This window comes from Schistocerca serialis, chromosome 7 (assembly GCF_023864345.2).
Source record: "Schistocerca serialis cubense isolate TAMUIC-IGC-003099 chromosome 7, iqSchSeri2.2, whole genome shotgun sequence".
Taxonomy (NCBI): domain Eukaryota; kingdom Metazoa; phylum Arthropoda; class Insecta; order Orthoptera; family Acrididae; genus Schistocerca; species Schistocerca serialis.
Genome location: NC_064644.1, coordinates 514,108,539 through 514,129,809, shown reverse-complemented (window position 1 = coordinate 514,129,809; position 21,271 = coordinate 514,108,539). Strand labels below are relative to the sequence as shown.

Here is a 21,271-nt window from a genome sequence, read left to right as displayed (position 1 = left end):
TCCGAACCTAAAGATCGGAAAATTGCTCTAGTCACACAAATACTCAAAAAGGGAAATAGGTGTGATCCGCTGAATTACAGGCCCATATCACTAACGTCGATATGCAGTATGGTTTTGGAACACATTCTGTATTCCAACATCATGCATTACTCGACGACAACGATTTATTGACATTCACCACGGATTCAGTCCGCCCCGGTAGCTGAGTGGTCAGCGTGACAGACTGTCAATCGTAAGGGCCCGGGTTCGATTCCCGGCTGGGTCGGAAATTTTCTCCGCTCAGGGACTGGGTGTTGTGTTGTCCTAATCATCATCATTTCATCCCCATCGACACGCAGGTCGCCGAAGTGGCGTCAAATCGAAAGACCTGCACCAGGCGAACGGTCTACCCGACGGGAGGCCCTAGCCACACGACATTTCCATTATACCACGGATTCAGAAAATATCGTTCTTGTAAAACACAACTAGCTAATCTTACTCATGAAGCAAAGAGTGCTATCGGCAGGGGATGCCAAATTGATTCCATATTTTTAGATTTCCAGGAGGCTTTAGACACCGTTTTTTACAAGCGTCTTATAACCAAACTGAGTGCCTATGATATGTTGCCTCAGTTGTGCGACTGGATTCGTGATTTCCTGTCAGAAAGATCACAGTTCGTAGTAGTAAACGGAAAGTAAAACATAATAAATATCCGTCATTGCCCAAGGAAAGAGCGCAACGCTGGTGGACGCACAATTGTGCCGGAGCACACCGTTCATAGTACAATGTTGAACATGGAGCTCCGCAGCAGACCACTCCTACGTGTGCGCATATAAACACAACGACTTCGTTAATGCCGATTTATGTGGGTACGGGACGATCGGGATTCGACCGTCGATCAATCGAAATGTCGGCTCTTCGGGTGAATCGCATTTTTACCAAGTTACATCGATGGCCGTCTGCACAAACGCCGTCATCGAGGTAAACGGCGGTTCGTAACGTGCAGCGCAGCATGGACGCAGGGTGGTGGGAGCGGTATTCTGCTATGGGAGACATTCTTCTGCGCTTGCACGAAACATGTGATAGTAATGGAAGACACGCTGACAGCTGCTAACTACCTGCATTCCTTCATGCTTGATGGCTTCCCCGACGGCGATGTGATCTTTAAGTAGTATAACTGTCCGTGACTCGCAGCCAAAACTGTGCCAAATTGGTTTGAGCAATATTAAAGTGTACTCACATTGATGTGTCGGCGACCAAATTCACTTGATCTAAATGCTATGGAAGCCATCTGAGTCGCTAACGGGCACCATCACTAAATACGCAAATCAGCGGTCCGTTATTTACGTGAATTACATGACCTGTCCCCCCCATGAACCATGGACCTTGCCGTTGGTGGGGAGGCTTGCGTGCCTCAGCGATACAGATGGCCGTACCGTAGGTGCAACCACAACGGAGGGGTATCTGTTGAGAGGCCAGACAAACATTTGATTCCTGAAGAGGGGCAGCAGCCTTTTCAGTAGTTGCAGGGGCAACAGTTTGGATGATTGACTGATCTGGCCTTGTAACATTAACCAAAACGGCCTTGCTGTGCTGGTACTGCGAACGGCTGAAAGCAAGGGGAAACTACAGCCGTAATTTTTCCCGAGGACATGCAGCTTTACTGTATGATTAAATGATGATGGCGTCCTCTTGGGTAAAATATTCCGTAGGTAAAATAGTCCCCCATTCGGATCTCCGGGCGGGGACTACTCAAGAGGACGTCGTTATCAGGAGAAAGAAAACTGGCATTCTACGGATCGGAGCGTGGAATGTCAGATCCCTTAATCGGGCAGGTAGGTTAGAAAATTTGAAAAGGGAAATGGATAGGTTAAAGTTAGATATAGTGGGAATTAGTGAAGTTCGGTGGCAGGAGGAACAAGACTTTTGGTCAGGTGATTACAGAGTTATAAATACAAAATCGAATAGGGGTAATGCAGGAGTAGGTTTAATAATGAATAGGAAAATAGGAATGCGGGTAAGCTACTACAAACAGCATAGTGAACGCATTATTGTGGCCAAGATAGACACAAAGCCCATGCCTACTACAGTAGTACAAGTTTATATGCCAACTAGCTCTGCAGATGATGAAGAAATTGATGAAATGTATGACGAGATAAAAGAAATTATTCAGGTAGTGAAGGGAGACGAAAATTTAATAGTCATGGGTGACTGGAATTCATCAGTAGGAAAAGGGAGAGAAGGAAATATAGTAGGTGAATATGGATTGGGGGGAAGAAATGAAAGAGGAAGCCGCCTTGTAGAATTTTGCACAGAGCATAACTTAATCATAGCTAACACTTGGTTCAAGAATCATGAAAGAAGGTTGTATACCTGGAAGAATCCTGGAGATACTAAAAGGTATCAGATAGATTACATAATGGTAAGACAGAGATTTAGGAACCAGGTTTTAAATTGTAAGACATTTCCAGGGGCAGATGTGGATTCTGACCACAATCTAGTGGTTATGAACTGCAGATTGAAACTGAAGAAACTGCAAAAAGGCGGGAATTTAAGGAGATGGGACCTGGCTAAACTGAAAGAACCAGAGGTTGTAGAGAGTTTCAGGGAGAGCATAAGGGAACAATTGACAGGAATGGGGGAAAGAAATACAGTAGAAGAAGAATGGGTAGCTCTGAGGGATGAAGTAGTGAAGGCAGCAGAGGATCAAGTAGGTAAAAAGACGAGGGCTAATAGAAATCCTTGGGTAACAGAAGAAATATTGAATTTAATTGATGAAAGGAGAAAATATAAAAATGCAGTAAATGAAGCAGGCAAAAAGGAATACAAACGTCTCAAAAATGAGATTGACAGGAAGTGCAAAATGGCTAAGCAGGGATGGCTAGAGTACAAATGTAAGGATGTAGAGGCTTTTCTCACTAGGTTTAAGATAGATACTGCCTACAGGAAAATTAAAGAGACCTTTGGAGAGAAGAGAACCACTTGTATGAATATCAAGAGCTCAGATGGAAACCAAGTTCTAAGCAAAGAAGGGAAGGCAGAAAGGTGGAAGGAGTATATAGAGGGTTTATACAAGGGCGATGTACTTGAGGACAATATTATGGAAATGGAAGAGAATGTAGATGAAGATGAAATGGGAGATAAGATACTGCGTGAAGAGTTTGACAGAGCACTGAAAGACCTGAGTCGAAACAAGGCCCCGGGAGTAGACAACAGTCCATTAGAACTACTGATGGCCTTGGGAGAGCCAGTCATGACAAAACTCTACCATCTGGTGCGCAAGATGTATGAGACAGGCGAAATACCCACAGACTTCAAGAAGAATATAATAATTCCAATCCCAAAGAAAGCAGGTGTTGACAGATGTGAAAATTACCGAACTATCAGTTTAATAAGTCACAGCTGCAAAATACTAACGCGAATTCTTTACAGACGAATGGAAAAACTGGTAGAAGCGGACCTCGGGGAGGATCAGTTTGGATTCCGTAGAAATGTTGGAACACGTGAGGCAATACTAACCTTACGACTTATCTTAGAAGAAAGATTAAGAAAAGGCAAACCTACGTTTCTAGCATTTGTAGACTTAGAGAAAGCTTTTGACAACGTTAACTGGAATACTCTCTTTCAAATTCTGAAGGTGTCAGGGGTAAAATACAGGGACCGAAAGGCTATTTACAATTTGTACGGAAACCAGATGGCAGTTATAAGAGTCGAGGGGCATGAAGGGGAAGCAGTGGTTGGGAAAGGAGTGAGACAGGGTTGTAGCCTCTCCCCGATGTTATTCAATCTGTATATTGAGCAAGCAGTAAAGGAAACAAAAGAAAAATTCGGAGTAGGTATTAAAATTCATGGAGAAGAAGTAAAAACTTTGAGGTTTGCCGATGACATTGTAATTCTGTCAGAGACAGCAAAGGACTTGGAAGAGCAGTTGAACGGAATGGACAGTGTCTTGAAAGGAGGATATGAGATGAACATCAACAAAAGCAAAACGAGGATAATGGAATGTAGTCAAATTAAATCGGGTGATGCTGAGGGGATTAGATTAGGAAACGAGACACTTAAAGTAGTAAAGGAGTTTTGCTATTTAGGGAGTAAAATAACTGATGATGGTCGAAGTAGAGAGGATATAAAATGTAGACTGGCAATGGCAAGGAAATCGTTTCTGAAGAAGAGAAATTTGTTAACATCGAGTATAGATTTAAGTGTCAGGAAGTCGTTTCTGAAAGTATTTGTGTGGAGTGTAGCCATGTATGGAAGTGAAATATGGGCGATAACCAGTTTGGACAAGAAGAGAATAGAAGCTTTCGAAATGTGGTGCTACAGAAGAATGCTGAAGATAAGGTGGGTAGATCACGTAACTAATGAGGAGGTATTGAACAGGATTGGGGAGAAGAGAAGTTTGTGGCACAACTTGACTAGAAGAAGGGATCGGTTGGTAGGACATGTTTTGAGGCATCAAGGGATCACAAATTTACCATTGGAGGGCAGCGTGGAGGGTAAAAATCGTAGAGGGAGACCAAGAGATCAATACACCAAGCAGATTCAGAAGGATGTAGGTTGCAGTAGGTACTGGGAGATGAAGAAGCTTGCACAGGATAGAGTAGCATGGAGAGCTGCATCAAACCAGTCTCAGGACTGAAGACCACAACAATAACAACAACAACATGACCTGTGCGTAGACATCTAATGCCAATCTCCACAAACTAAACTCAAACTGTTCGATTCCTGATATGGGGAATCAGTGATGTATTTCATTCCAAAGGCAGACAAACCAGCTATTAAGCTTGTGGTCATAATGTTTTGGCTCAGCAGCTTATGTATGTATGTATGTTCCACATGTCCTCCTACATCAAACTTGGTTGGTTGGTTGTTTGGGGAAGGAGACCAGACAGCGTGGTCATCGGTCTCGTCGGATTAGGGAAGGATGGCGAAGAAAGTCGGCCGTGCCCTTTCAGAGGAACCATCCCGGCATTTGCTTGATTTAGGGAAATCACGGAAAACCTAAATCAGGACGGCTGGACGCGGGATTGAACCGTCATCCTCCCGGATTCGAGTCCAGTGTCTAGCCACTGAGCCACCTCGTTCGGTCCAAACTTGGTATACTATGACTTAGTCTGCAAAGAATCGCTGGTGGGGGGGGGGGGGGGGGGGGAGGGGGGTTGCGATCTACATATGATGGGGGTGAGGGTGGGGTTGAAAGAGCAGTGTAGCCCACGATGCATGAATACTGATATTGTACTCATCCAGTATTTGAGGATGAGAGCACTTACAGACTTGCAACAAACTTCACACGTAATGTCAGACCTTTAAGAAACAATTTCTCGCTGACGATCACCACAAAATGGTGAATGGAAAAAAGTTTGTCGCTTATTATATTTTCGCTGTTCATGCGGTAAAACTGCCGCATCAGGCATGACGTTTCAATTTGTTACTTCTTGACGACTCATTTCGCAGACGGTAGCCACATATATCACTGGATGTAGCTGCAGAATTATATCACCGTGCAGCACATAGTTCAGGAAACAACGACCTCAAAACATGAGCTGCTTGAAAATGAAACTGCAGTGCGAAATTCGCTAGACACAGAAGTGAAACACTGGTATGTGTACAGATACGTGTGAAATGAGTTAAATATGCGTGAAATATATTTAAAATGGGCGTATGCTATGCGTGCAGAGACACGAAAAAAAACTATTCCTAAACTCCTGGAACGATTTGGGTCAAATTCGGTACACATATCAGTTACGATCTGGAAAGAAATTCTGTAGGGGTAATGACCACCAGGTTCCTATTGGGGTAGGCGCGATAACGTGCATAGCGAAGGGGAGAGGAGTAGATGGGTAGATATAGTGAGGGGAAAGGGAAGGAGAGATGGCGATGGAGAAGGTGGACACAGAAAGGAAAGAGGAGGAAATGGACAATGACGCGGGCAGGATGAGAAAGGCAGAGGAGGAGGAGGAAAGGAACAGAGTGGAGGTGAAGGAGATCGATTAATTTAAGACTGGAGTAAATGAGAGTACATACCCGGGCAACGCCTGTTGCTCAGCTAGTAAAGAAATAAACATTCCCACTTGCCTATTGTGGTCTCATATGTCCTAATTATTGAAACCTGCGCTGTCATCTCTGTTACCTCCACCTTCAAGTGTGTGCACGTTCCTCGGAACGCTTTTCCGGCCATATGTCCATATGACCTTTTCTGCTCCTTGCCATCCATTGATGATTTCCTGCAGTTTCTCCACAGTTAGCAAAATCACACCGTATACACTGTCTTTATTCCCTGAATGAATTATCATCTTGGCGAGTGTGCTATCTATCTATCTATCTACCTACCTACCTAACAACCTTTACGAGGGCGCAGTTTAACACAATGCGGTCAGCGGCCGCAAGCAGTCCTTTTCTGCACTGGGCGGCGCTGGTTGGCTGCAAGAAGAAAGGGTAGGACCGCCGTGACAGATGGGACGCAGCACGCAAGGTTAGGCTAGGCGTGGCGTTGCCCTGTGGGCGGTGGGCGTGGCCACTGCCGGCAGCGAGGGGCTGCCGCTGTGATCCCACCGACGCGGTTAAGCCAACGCCGCGCTGCTCGCGTGTGCTCTCCAGCTTATCTGCCAAACTGTTCTTTCCACACCTCCTATCAGAACTCAACCGTAGTAAATCATCTCCCGTGCATGCTAAGCACTTACTTTCTGCGGCTGAAGGACACGACCAAAAATTAGGACACAGACATGCAGACTCGCTTGGTATGAGTGCGTATACACTAGTGGGCCGTTAATTGGAGTCGGGTTCTGCGTCAGAGTTGAAACGCGGCCGCCGCCGAGGTAGCCGGCCGCTTCGTCGCGTCACGTTTTACGCTGTGATGGGGCCCTGGGCGTGGTGTCGAGCCGAAGCCCGGGCCGCCAGCGCTCTCGACTGCGGCAGCCGGGCTCGTGGGATGCTTGGCCCCAGAGGTCACACCTAACCTGAGACTTTAATTTCACGCCGTACGTATGTGGACAGCGGGTGCCTCGAATGGTGGAATAGGAGTGCAATGTGTCTTTTATCGTGTTTTCCCTTTTAGTTGTTGTTTTAAACTTAAGCCTCGCGGTGTATTCTTAACGTAGTCAGGGCGCTAATGACCATTGAAGTTGTGCGCCCTAAAACCACAAAAAAAAAAAAAGGTCGCAGCTTGTGTCAGTGGAGGGACGCGTCACGACCCAACAGCTCTACATCTACATCCACATCCATACTCCGCAAGCCACCTGACCGTGTGTGGCGGAGGGTGCCTTGAGTACCCCTATCGGTTCTCCATTCTATTGTTAGTGCAAAGAAAGATTGTCGGTATGCCTCTGTGTGGGCACTAATCTCTCAGATTTTATCCTCGTGGTCTCTTCGCGAGACATACGTAGGAGGGAGCAATATACTGCTTGACTCTTCGGTGAAGGTATGTTCTCGAAACTTCAACAAAAGCCCGTACCGAGCCACTGAGCGTCTCTCCTGCAGAGTCTTCCACTGGAGTTTATCTATCATCTGCGTAAGGCTTTCGCGATTACTAAATGATCCTGTAACGAAGCGCGCTGCTGTCCGTTGGATCTTCTCTATCTGTTCTATCAACCCTATCTGGTACGGATCCCACACTGCTGAGCAGTATTCAAGCAGTGGGCGAACAAGCGTACTGTAACTTACTTCCTTTGTTTTCGGATTGCATTTCCTTAGGATTCTTTCAATGAATCTGTTTGGCATCTGCTTTACCGACGATCAACTTTATATGATCATTCCATTTTAAATCACTCCTAATGCCTACTCACAGATAATTTATGGAATTAACTGCTTCCAGTTGCTGACGTGCTATATTGTAGCTAAATGATAAAGGATCTTTCTGTCTATGTATTCGCAGCACATTACACTTGTGTATATTGAGATTCAATTGCCATTCCCTGCACCATGCGTCAATTCGCTGCAGATCCTTCTGCATTACAGTACAATTTTCCATCGTTACAACCTGTCGACATACTACAGCATCATCCGCAAAAAGCCTCAGTGAACTACCGATGTTATCCACAAGGTCATTTACGTATATTGTGGATAGCAACGGTCCTGCGGCACACCTGAAATCATCTTACTTCGGAAGACTTCTCTCCATTGAGAATGACATGCTGCGTTCTTTTGTCTAGGAACTCTTCAATCCAATCACACAATTGCTCTGATAGTCCATATGCTCTTACTTTGTTCATTAAACGACTGTGGGGAACTGCATCAAACGCCTTGCGGAAGTCAAGAAACACGGCATCTACCTGGGAACCCGTGTCTATGGCCCTCTGAATCTCGTGGACGAATAGCGGGAGCTGGGTTTCACACGATCGTCTTTTTTCTAAACCCATGCTGATTCCTACAGTTGGAGCGGTATTGTTCGTACACTCTATTAAAGCTCTTCGGGCTGGTACCATAAGACATCATAATACGAGGGTCATTCAATATCCTTTTTTTTCTCAGATAATATTTATTGTTAAGACTCAGAATTTGGTGACTATATACATCAACGTGTCTTGTCCACGTCCTAATTTTCTACGTAGCCTCCATCACTTCCTATGTCCGTACGCCAACGTTGTGGAAGAGCATGTATCCCCTGCTGATAGAAGCTCTTGTCTTGTAGACGTAGCCAGTTTTTACTGCATGACTGACACTCCCGTCATCTTCAAAGTGTGTTCCCCGCAGAGAATCTTTAAGCGGCCCAAAGAAATGGAAGTCTGAGGGTGCCAGTTCTGCACTGTAAGGTGGGTCGGACAATGATATCCAACCCAATTTGGCAATATGTTCCCTGGTTCTGAAACTTGTGTGTGGGCATGCATTATCGTGTTGGAGCAAGATTTCTGTGGATTCTTGTCCGATAGAGCACGTCGGAAACGGTCGATGTGTTCATTCAGAGTTATCGCGTATGCCTCTGAGTTGATGGTTAACCCCCTAGGCATCACATCCACGAGAATGACGCCATCACAACCCAAGAAAACTGTCACCATAACTTTTCCGGCGGAGGCGGTTGTCTTGAATCCCTTCTTTCGTGGCGAATGAGGATGATGCCACTCCATGGACTGCCTTTCTGTTTCCGGCGCAAACTGGTGCACCCAGCTTTCGTCCCCCCTTAACGATCCGTGACAGAAAGGCCTCTCCATCGGTCTCAAAACGCTACAACAATTCAGATGAAATGGCCGCTCTTTGAACCTTGTGGTCAGCTGTGAGCATTCGTGGAACCTTTCGTGAGCGCCTCTTTGAATATCCGAGAGTCTCGATCATTGCAGACACACTTGCAATGGTGACCGACAACTCAGAGCCAACTGTTGAGTTGTGATGCGCCAGTCAGAACGAATAGTGGCATCAGCACGATTCAGTATCTCTGGAGCAGTGGCTGTGACAGGACGTCCCGAGCGTGGCTGATCATGGAGCTCTGTTTCTACATTTCCTGAGGCTGTAACTTTCTTTAGATATCGCCCACCTGTACTCCTATCAACTGCAACGCCGCCATACACTGCACACAAACATTTATGGATGTTCACGACGGTTTTATTTTTCTTCAAGATTTCAGTAACAGCAAACTGCTTGTAACGTTAGTCGTATATAGAAGCCACTTAGACGCTGTACTATGGTTCTGCTATCTGCCAGAACGGTTCGAAACTTCACCGGCGCACGGAGAAAACATCAAATGTGAAGCACCAGCACCCCGGACGTTTGTCTATGTACACTCCTGGAAATTGAAATAAGAACACCGTGAATTCATTGTCCCAGGAAGGGGAAACTTTATTGACACATTCCTGGGGTCAGATACATCACATGATCACACTCACAGAACCACAGGCACATAGACACAGGCAACAGAGCATGCACAATGTCGGCACTAGTACAGTGTATATCCACCTTTCGCAGTAATGCAGGCTGCTATTCTCCCATGGAGACGATCGTAGAGATGCTGGATGTAGTCCTGTGGAACGGCTTGCCATGCCATTTCCACCTGGCGCCTCGGTTGGACCAGCGTTCGTGCTGGACGTGCAGACCGCGTGAGACGACGCTTCATCCAGTCCCAAACATGCTCAATGGGGGACAGATCCGGAGATCTTGCTGGCCAGGGTAGTTGACTTACACCTTCTAAAGCACGTTGGGTGACACGGGATACATGCGGACGTGCATTGTCCTGTTGGAACAGCAAGTTCCCTTGCCGGTCTAGGAATGGTAGAACGATGGGTTCGATGATGGTTTGGATGTACCGTGCACTATTCAGTGTCCCCTCGACGATCACCAGTGGTGTACGGCCAGTGTAGGAGATCGCTCCCCACACCATGATGCCGGGTGTTGGCCCTGTGTGCCTCGGTCGTATGCAGTCCTGATTGTGGCGCTCACCTGCACGGCGCCAAACACGCATACGACCATCATTGGCACCAAGGCAGAAGCGACTCTCATCGCTGAAGACGACACGTCTCCATTCGTCCCTCCATTCACGCCTGTCGCTACACCACTGGATGTTGGGGCGTGAGCGGAAGACGGCCTAACGGTGTGCGGGACCGTAGCCCAGCTTCATGGAGACGGTTGCGAATGGTCCTCGCCGATACCCCAGGAGCAACAGTGTCCCTAATTTGCTGGGAAGTGGCGGTGCGGTCCCCTACGGCACTGCGTAGGATCCTACGGTCTTGGCGTGCATCCGTGCGTCGCTGCGGTCCGGTCCCAGGTCGACGGGCACGTGCACCTTCCGCCGACCACTGGCGACAACATCGATGTACTGTGGATACCTCACGCCCCACGTGTTGAGCAATTCGGCGGTACGTCCACCCGGCCTCCCGCATGCCCACTATACGCCCTCGCTCAAAGTCCGTCAACTGCACATACGGTTCACGTCCACGCTGTCGCGGCATGCTACCAGTGTTAAAGACTGCGATGGAGCTCCGTATGCCACGGCAAACTGGCTGACACTGACGGCGGCGGTGCACAAATGCTGCGCAGCTAGCGCCATTCGACGGCCAACACCGCGGTTACTGTTGTGTCCGCTGTGCCGTGCGTGTGATCATTGCTTGTACAGCCCTCTCGCAGTGTCCGGAGCAAGTATGGTGGGTCTGACACACCGGTGTCAATGTGTTCTTTTTTCTATTTCCAGGAGTGTATATTAATGGCTTTAAAAAAAATGTGGGGCATTACCTATTGAACGACCCTCGTACTGATGATCGGAGTGTGCGGCAGCACAAGGCGAGGCTATGCGAAATTATTCGCTATCCACCCTTCCTTAGTCTCTCTCTTTACCTTCCTACAAAAATGAGTGAATGAACGTGTAAGTGTTTGATCTTTATAAATGATCTAAAGAGAGATGAGTAGAGCGTGGTGGTTTTGCGAAGAGAAACCTTTGTGCAAGGTTGAGCGAAGAGGTTTTCAGAGGATTTCAAAACGTACAGATAGTTTGAGTAGCTATAGGAAACTTCTTCCGCCGCCGCCGCCACCGCCGCCATCACCACCACCACCACCACCACCACCACCACCACCTGTGGTTCAAACTGGAAGACGCTGGCCTTAGGGTGCGGAATTCTTGGGCACTGTGTAGTTGTAGACACCAGATTTGGGATGTCTCCCCGTCGGGTGTACTAATATGATACGAAAATTATATGGTAAATAGACTATATTATCTTGGATCACGCTTGAAACATATTAGTTAAAGTCAAAGGAGAACGGAAAATGCTCGAACACCTAATTTTCGTGTTTTTTGACGATTTAGATGATTGTCATTAGCGAAGCTACGACAGTGTGTGGTGCTCGTTCCCAGCCTGGCAGCTTTGTGTTCAGAAATCAGTAGTTAAAACGTGTTCAGTTAAGAGAGCGGATAAAATGATTCATTCCTATGTACAAGTTTATATATTTTACTTTGTTTTGATGATATTTTCCTTGTGTGATTTTGTTGAGGGCACTTCGTGCTGAACACACATATGAGCCTCAAGCTACAAAATTTTGGAGTTTTATAACTGTCACCAACCGCTAATAATTGTTATATAACTTCCTGGCAGATTAAAACTGTGTGCCCGACCGAGACTCGAACTCGGGACCTTTGCCTTTCGCGGGCAAGTGCTCTACCAAAAGCTGTTAGGACCGGGCGTGAGTCGTGCTTCGGCAGCTCAGATGGTAGAGCACTTGCCCGCGAAAGGCAAAGGTCCCGAGTTCGAGTCACGGTCGGGCACACAGTTTTAATCTGCCAGGATGTTTCATATCAGCACACACTCCGCTGTAGAGTGAAAATCTCATTCTGGAATTGTTATATACGTTAGAAGTTTAATCACAATAGTCCAATGAGATCAATTTAACATTTCGTGTTCTCGTGACGCAGAGACGAATAACGGTTTTCAACCGTGTTGGTAACGTAGACGGACTATGAGAAGTCACTATAATCGTGTAAGAATATTTGCTGGAACAGTAATTGGCTGGGATATAGACGAACCTGAGATAATTTTCCAGTATCATTTTGCGAATTTGGTATCGGTTCCCTTGTACTCGCTTTGCAACAACGTGTTTTTTTCTTTGTGAGGGTAGCGGTACCACATGGTCTGCACGTGTGGTTACGAATGTTTGAACATCATACAGAGCTTCAGGATGCAATATCAGTTCAGTGAATATCAGAACCATTTTAGCTCGGCTGTGCAATCAGTAATGTGTGGTAAATTGTGCTTGAATCTTCAGTGCTCGAATTTTTGTTTAATTTCAAATTCGTGTTGATAGCTCATCTAAGAGAATTTTGTAATGTTTGTATAAGTTACGTTCAATGGACCGCCACAGTAAATTCTCTAAAAACATCACGCGCACTTAACGTAATTTTGACAATTCCAGTTAGCTATATTTATCATAATTCACGAGAGCGATCGTAGAGACAGTGTTGGAATACTTTTTCTGAAGTGATTAGTAAATTTAAATTTCATCCAGTTCCTTGCTAATGTAATAAGGAGTAGTTTCCATTTTCTAATCATTCAAGTAGCAGTATTGGATTTTGAGTACAGTTGTGATGGTCAGATCCGTACTCTGCTGATCTCCCACTGCAACTGGTATTCGGTACGCACTATTTAACATAGACAGGTAGTATCTTGCTTGCCAGTGAGAACTGTGTGTTGTAGGGACGGGATTAATTACGTTATATGAAACCTTCCTCCTACCTAATAATGCGACGATATTATGTTAGCCCTAGGAGACCAAGATTACTCCCAACTGCGAATTATTATATGTAGTCTTGCACATGTTAAAGTCCTAATCTGAAGGGGAAATGAAACTATAATATGACTGCCAATTTGAGTAGTAAATTCTGTAAAGCAAGATCCCTGTGTTGCTCTCGATCAGACTTCAGTCATTTCCAGTGAAACTAAATTCCCAACAATGAAATGTATTTCTTTCAGGAGGATGACTGAGTAACTGAAAGAATTTAAGTAAGGGATGATAACCATTCATAGGTTGGTGGAAAACAGTTTATGAGCAAAAGCAAATCTGTATCCCGTCCCTCTTTACTGATCGTGCTGACTGACGAGTGTCAGGCAGCGTTATCGGGTGTGCATAATTTCAATTAATCTTAGTGATGAAACTTAATTAATATTATTCATTTAATTAATCGGGCCATAGCTGTATAGGTACCTTGTTGTCGCTAGCCATAGTAACCAGTGAGGGGTAGCTTGAAGCTATGGCCATCAAAACTATTACCAAATGAGAGAGCCAAGCGTCCATAGCAGATATGAATGAAAATCAGATTCGACAATAGCAGATGATAAAAGTAACAGGAACAAGCAAGTAGAGGTGACTTTGCACAGTTACAAGAAAACGGTGTCGAACCATAACAGAGTATCGTATGCACGTGAACCACAGACCAACAGACATCAGCAGTGGCCTAAAAATGGTGAATATCTGATGAAAAGCGACAGAATGTCTGTTAGAAGGCACAGTTTACGTTGCCTATAGTGCCATGGAAGAGTGGAATCAAGAAAAAGAAAATCTACATACACAGACCTTCTTCCACTCGACAATTTACAAAGCTCTCGTGATCAACATATCCTCAAAACATTTTCGAAAGCTATTACTTTAACGTAACAAACAACAGCAAAGAAAAAACAAATAATTCATCACAGCACGATGTAATGCAAATGATACTACAACCACTGTAATCTGACATAAACAAAGTGGAAAAAAACTGATAGTTCATTTGAGACCTAACTTTAGCTGAATAAACATAACACAATATATAAAAACCATGATTAACTGAGGATGACAAGCTGGAGCAAAATATAAACTTTATTGCAAATCTCAGGCAGTCACATAAACTTTAGTTCCTAAAAGTAAGCTACACATCTCCTCGGTTAATAAGTTAATAAGTATAAACACCATAATCTGAAAATGGTATATGTTTTCATACAAATTTCTTTGATTTATATATAAAATAAACGAGCCCACTGACGACAGTAAACTTCGTCGAAACGTGTTTCGGTTTTTAAAGAGGAATACTTTTTGTTTAATTATAAACAACGATCACCGCTGAGTAGCAACCATGGCATCAGCAAGAATCCCTTCCTATGGAGAACAGAAGACAGTGATCCACATGTTTGTGCCTCGACACAGTACGCCACTGTGGACGCTCGAAACTCGAGAAATAGTTCGTAACTGACAAGTTCCCGGCGGTACGTTGCCTTGCTAGAATATGAGTACATAGAAAGACATCAACAGAAGCAAAACGAGGATAATGGAATGTAGTCGAATAACACGGGTGATACTGCGGGAATTAGATTAGGAAATGAGAGGCTTAAAGTAGTAAATGAATTTTGCTATTTGAGGAGCAAAATAACTGATGAAGGTCGAAATAGAGAGAATATAAAATGTAGACTGGCAATGGCAAGGAAAGCGTTTCTGAAGAAGAGAAATTTGTTAACATCGAGTATAGATTTAAGTGTCAGGAAGTCGTTTCTGAAAGCATTTGTATGGAGTGTGGCCATGTATGGAAGTGAAACGTGGACGATAAATAGTTTGGACAAGAAGAAAATAGAAGCTTTCGAAATGTGGTGCTACAGAAGAATGGTGAAGATTAGATGGGTAGATCACATAACTAATGAGGAGGTATTGAATAGAATTGGAGAGAAGAGAAGATTGTGGCACAACGTGACTAGGAGAAGGGATCGGTTGGTAGGGCATATTCTGAGGCATCGGGGGATCACCAGTTTAGTATTGGAGGGCAACGTGGAGGGTAAAAATCGCAGAGGGAGACAAAGAGATGAATACACTAAACAGATTCAGAAGGATGTAGGTTGCAGTAGGTACTGGGAGATGAAGAGGCTTGCACAGGGTAGAGTAGCATGGAGAGATGTATCAAACCAGTCTCTGGACTGAAGACCACAGCAACAACAGAAAGACCTCACGATTCTCGCGGTCTACAAACAGGGTAGCACCAAAATAAGTTTTGGAGGTAGTGTAACTGCTGGCTACCTACAGTGGATGAGTGGGGCTGTTGGTACGTGGGCCATGAATTTACAGCAGCGAACGGTATAAGAATCTTCTGATGGATCAATAGCATGCGCTACTGCACTTCGCGGCAACAAAATAATGCACCACTCCATCGTTTGGTTATTGTGTAGGTGTCCGCGATAAACACGGCACCTACTACGGCCATTGGTATAACGGACAATTTTAATACATCAGACGTTTCGCGCTATTGTCTGTCTCGTAACAGTAACAGCAAAGGCGGCGAGGCGACTAGGTGGTAAAGAGTACGCACTGCCGTTTGGAACTGCCCTGGGTAGACTGACATGCACTGCAGTGCCACTGCCCTAGAACGTTTTAGAGAATAGCTATCTGCTCTGGTGGTCTAGTGAAATTGTTTATCGTACTATATCATTACTCAATAGGGATCTGAGATTTTGTGTTGGGATGCTTTTAATGTCTAGAATTTCCAATGGCAGACTCAGCGAGGGACTGGGATGGCACTTTTTATTACCTACCCCCCCCCCCCCAACCCTCACCATCACCACCAGCCCCTGTCTTGTCGATCTAGGAAGAAGTACATGTGTGATCCTTGCTTGGAAAGCGAACTCACATCAGCCCAGCCTTGCTAGTCAGTCGGTCATCAGCGATATCAGTCAGAAGAGTGAGAGGGCCCGGGTTCCCGGGTTCGATTCCCGGCGGGGTCAGGGATTTTCTCTACCTTGTGATGGCTGGGTGTTGTGTGCTGTCCTTAGGTTAGTTAGGTATAAGTAGTTCTAAATTCTAGGGGACTTATGACCACAGCAGTTGAGTCCCGTAGTGCTCAGAGCCATTTGAACCACATTCAGTCAGAAGAGTCCAAAGACCTACCTCTGTCTGTCTGTTTCTCTCTCTCTCTCTCTCTCTCTCTCTCTCTCTCGGTGTGTGTGTGTGTGTGTGTGTGTGTGTGTGTTTCTAGTGGTTTCAGTGATAACACATGTTTTAGCTTTTGTACTTCAGAACGTCCAGACAGACTTCTGGAACAGTTTCCGAGGCGCACCCCTTCCTTTGCAGCCGTCGAATTGCTGCCGTCTGCCGTCGCCGTAAAAACTTTCTCAATATGGTGCCTCCCCCGCCCCCCCCCCCCCCCCCTCCAAACACGGCTGGTGCGTGCCACGCAAAGCGCGCCCTCCCTCAGTTCCTTATCGCCCTTTCCCTCGGCACCCTTAGCACTATGTGCGACAGAAAGGAAGAAAGGGCCAAAAAAAAAATCCTACGTTTTCTACATCGTTGTCTTTTCAGCTTAACTTGTCAGTGGTCTCCCATTCGCCGTTTTATCCGACATCTGCTTGCCAAAGCGGTAGTACATGCTAACGTTATTGATGGTTCTTCGCGCAACATGGCGTTTCTGGATGGCTAGAGGGCCGGACGATGTAGAATTCTTTGATATTCCGTGCCTTATTCGCGACACCTTTCTGCTGACGTCTGCCCATGGCTGCACAAGTGTATCTTTATGGAAGAAAAATTTATATTGGAAGTTGAGGTACGCATAAAGTATAGTCCACGTTCATGACACCCAAGATATCCGACTGATTAACCCTGTTTTCGGATGACTAAATTGGACAATTTGACAGCTTACTGTCCTCATTTGACGGGTTCGAGGTTCTAAAACAGTTCAGATGTTACAGGGGTATCCAGGCGAATTAAAGTAAATAATGCAACTGCCGAGAACAGGCCCCCTAGTACCGCGTAAGTTGCCCTGGATACGGTACTACTTCGTGCACCCGCGTTCACCTCGCGGTATTGGACTGCGTACTCGGAAACCCTTTAGTAATTTGCCTCATACTCCAATCACCACCGTGTCGGATTGCCGAAGCGGAACGGTCCGATATTTTACTGTTATTGTTGAAACTGCGTTTGTATGCTTGCCAAAATACTTTCGTCTAAGACGGTAGGTAAATGGTGCTACCGAAGGTTGTTACTCCGAAATGCAGTTGGCACTCATAAAATCCGTAAGATGCCAGGCCAATTCCATTTCCAGTTCAGAGTTATGCGGTGTCTGTAACCAGGTCTTCAGCGACAGCCCTTAAGCTCCTCCCTCCATTTGTAGTATTACTGGGAATAACTGCACATTCCGAATGTTACTTGTAGTTAACTGCCTTTTTACGAGGCCACGAGAAACATAAATTCACAACCCTTTGCTAAACGCTCCTGCGGTGAAGGAAACAACTTCTTCTCCTTCCTGAAACCTTTCTGCGTATCCAGGTCGTTCGAAGGCACTCTTCCAAGCTTCGCTTATCTCCCATGGTCTGTCACTTAGCATCTCCTCCCACTGCAGTCCCCTTCGGTTCACATCACCCTTCACCTTGTTCGTGGCCTTCCGATTCTCCTCTTACCTAGGATCCCTCGTAGAAAGCGCACCGCTTGTATCCTGCTCACATGTTTCTTTGACCAAGTCTGTCATTATGATCCATAGCGCAAAACTCGCAGATACTATGACCTGTACATCATGACCTTTGCTTTGACAGATATTTTCCGATACACTATAATTTGATCAGTTCTCTATTCACTCCGAAATTTCGTCCTTCATGTTTCCCTTTTTGGTTAATTTACTCGCTAGATAGGCTACTTGAAAGCATGTGCTTCTTTTATAATTTTTCCATTGCAAGTTACATCCTTCTTTTACTTTTATTTTTCCTTGTGATTTTAATTACTTCACTTCCTTTTAAACTCATTTCCATGACTGCTTTTTCAATTGCTCTCTGCCGGGTGTTATGTTGTGAAACATCCCCTTTGAAATATTAATGAATTACTTTGCTGATAAACCTCTTACGTTATTTGATTTTCAAACAACCGAGCAAAACTGAACGTACTCAGACATTTCTCTCTTTACTTATTCTGATCATCACGAAACTGACACACAATATTTTTAGCGCTACGCAATCTGACTTTCAATAATCCCTACAAAAGAATGGTCCTGACTAACAATAACTTATACACCTTCCATGAATCACTTACTTTACAAAAATTTTTGTTACTCAAACTACTGCAATACAGCGTGCGCCAATACTGCCAGCTAAATAAAAGATTCTAACTACTGAAGGCACTAATTATTGATAGGCATAGTTAGCAAATGAAAGATTTTGATAGAGAACAAACAATGTATTTGCCTTAATAGTGTTCAAAAGTCATAATATATATAGCAGTTCATGACATCCAGTCTTACAAATTTACTGTCTCTGATGGACAGACGTCCAGATCATCCGCTCTCAAAACTCCGCCATCTCTCTCCCCACATCCACCACTGCCGGCGGCTCACCTCCAACTGAGCAACGCTACGCGCTGTTCACATCCAACTGCCTGACACTACAATAGCAAATATTCCAACAATGCAAACCAGCCACAGACTTCATACAGCACAGTCAGTGATTTTCATATAGATCGCTACGTGGCGTTACAAACATAAAACCTAAACAGCCTACTTACAGTTGTTCTTCCAATTTCAGCTCATTTTTTTCCCTGCTGAATATGTCATCTGCATTCGCTACGATTTTCGTGAAAAAGGAAACTAGTCAAGAATTTGCAAAGAATATTATTGCATTCTTCTTTTAGGTAATATTTCCGCAGAAATACTATGGAGTTATAATACCATTCAGTAAATACGGAAAACCCCATGAATTGTACCATAAGGAACACGCTAGTTCAGGAAAGCAACGCGGCTGATCTTGGTGTGCTCCGTGCTTGGTTCTTTAGAGAGGCATGGAAAGCCACGCCGTAGGAAGGTCTAATCTGACTATAGATCCTAGGTATCGTAGAAAAGCTGTGGAGTTAAACTGCCTTCGAAACTTCGTTACAGGCGACGCAGATTTTGGTGCCCAATAAAAGAGTGACGACATTTATTGTTTGTTCTCCGGCAGCAGACAGTTGTGTAACACCCATTCTGAATCTGTTTCTGAAACACAGCGTGCGCTTTGATGGTGGAGAATAAACGAACCTCGCGACAGCCACTAATTGGCTGCTCCGTTATTGTAGTCACGTCAGACGCCCCCCCCCCTCCCCCCCGCGAACTTGAACAAATTGCCGGTCACCTTTGCATTCAGAAAACTGGGGTAATGCAGAGCTTTCGTGTTACTGCAGAAAGCGCGCACAGGGGACGAGAGTAAACATGTTTACTTCCTTCCGTTTCCTGAACTAATGACGCACCACTTCCAGGAGTGAGACGTAATACTTCAGGGGTAACGGCCGCTGCTGTCAGAATTACTTTTATTTTCCAGTTCTATTTTTAAAATCAAAAATTACGAGATTGGCCACACTCGCGATATTTTCGCTGAAAAGCAACCGATTGGGAAGCACCATGACCTTTTCCCTAAAGAAATTTTGTTGTGCGTCGCCGGGTGGTTAACCATAGTTAATGTTCCTTACTTACAAAAACACGGCTCTCAGTATTAAATGACTTCAGACATATGCACATTTCAGCAACGCGCGTAATACATCGCCTGCGATCCACTAGAACATTTTTCAGCACAAAGAGCCACCGGCTTGCCGATTGGGGAATCGGCTTTGCTGTGTCATCAACTGCAGTTACATTTGAGCAGAGTCTGAATTAAATAAAATATCCCTAATGCTAGAGGCGTCCCCCTTGTAGGTCGACGAGTTTTGGGTCCCTGTTCTGCTGAGCCATTTATTTACCTGCGCCGAATATAAATTCTGCGCTCTCGCCAAAAGCAAAGCCCTCCACGAAATGTCTTCCTTGCGGGACTGAGAAAACGCAGACGACGACTTGACATAGCAATTAAACTGTACCAGATTTTCTGTCACTACTAGGACGTGCACTGACGGAAAAATGAGAAGACCAAAAAATAATTAATGTAGAGAAAAGAAATTTCGGAAAGGCATTTGTCTAGGTAACATATTTAAGTGATGAAAATTGCAAGATCACACATTAGTGCAAGCGCGAGCATTATCCTGTTGGAAAACACCCATGGACTACTGTTCATGAATGGCAGCGACAACAGGTCGAATCACCAGATTTACGTACAAATTTGTAGTCAGGCTGCGTGGGACAACCAGGAGAATGCTTCTCCTGTCATACCATATCGCACCCTCAGACCGTAACTCCAGGTGTAGGTCCAGTGTATCTAGCAAGCAGACAGGTTGCTTGCAGGCCCTTAACTGGCCTCCTCCTAACCAACACACCGAGGCAGAACCAGCTGTCACCAGAAAACACAAAAGACCTTTACGCTGCTCTCCAGTGAGCTCTCGGTTGACACCGCTGAAGTCGAAAATGGCGGTGGTTTGGTGTCAGTGGAATGCACGCTATAGGGCTTTTGGGTTGGTACTGTTCTTGAAATAACTGATTTGTAACTGTCCGTTGTGTCAGTGTGGTGCTCCAATTGCTGCTGCAGATGCAGTATGATGCGTCAGAGCTAAACGCCGAACACGATGGACTTCCCTCTCGGTAGTGATACGTGGCCGTTCGGGGCCGTCTTCCTGCGACCTTAAATTCTAATGATCACCGCTGCCGGCAGTCATGTATAGTGGCTACATTTCTGCCAAGTCATTCTGCAGTGTAGCCGGAGAAACATCCAGCTACTCGTAGCCCTATTACACGACCTTGTTTAAATTCAATTTGGTGTTGATAGTGACATCCTTGACTAACATCAACTCACCGCTTCCAGTCTCAAAGGTAACTGACGCTCACGACCTTTACAAAGTGTATTTGAAGCACAACGGTTGGCATGGTTGTCGGAACACCACAGTTAGAAGCTAGAAGGAGGGAAAAGACCACCGGCACTGAAGAGTGGAGGCATGCGTTGATGAACGTCTGTGACGGAAGAATAGATCGAATAGGCGATGTAAGGCGATGTATCTCATTTGA

At 45.2% G+C, this 21,271-nt stretch overlaps 1 protein-coding gene across 1 annotated transcript in view; it reads left to right on the top strand.

Moving 5' to 3' along the window:
- The window catches only part of LOC126413182 (uncharacterized), a 166,221-nt gene extending 154,721 nt beyond the window's left edge, over nt 1-11,500 (top strand). Inside the window, exon 4 of the mRNA XM_050083078.1 lies at nt 11,342-11,500. Within this exon, the coding sequence (XP_049939035.1) occupies nt 11,342-11,500 (159 nt within the window). The remainder of the gene's footprint in view (nt 1-11,341) is intronic.
- Nucleotides 11,501-21,271: the final 9,771 nt, after the last annotated feature.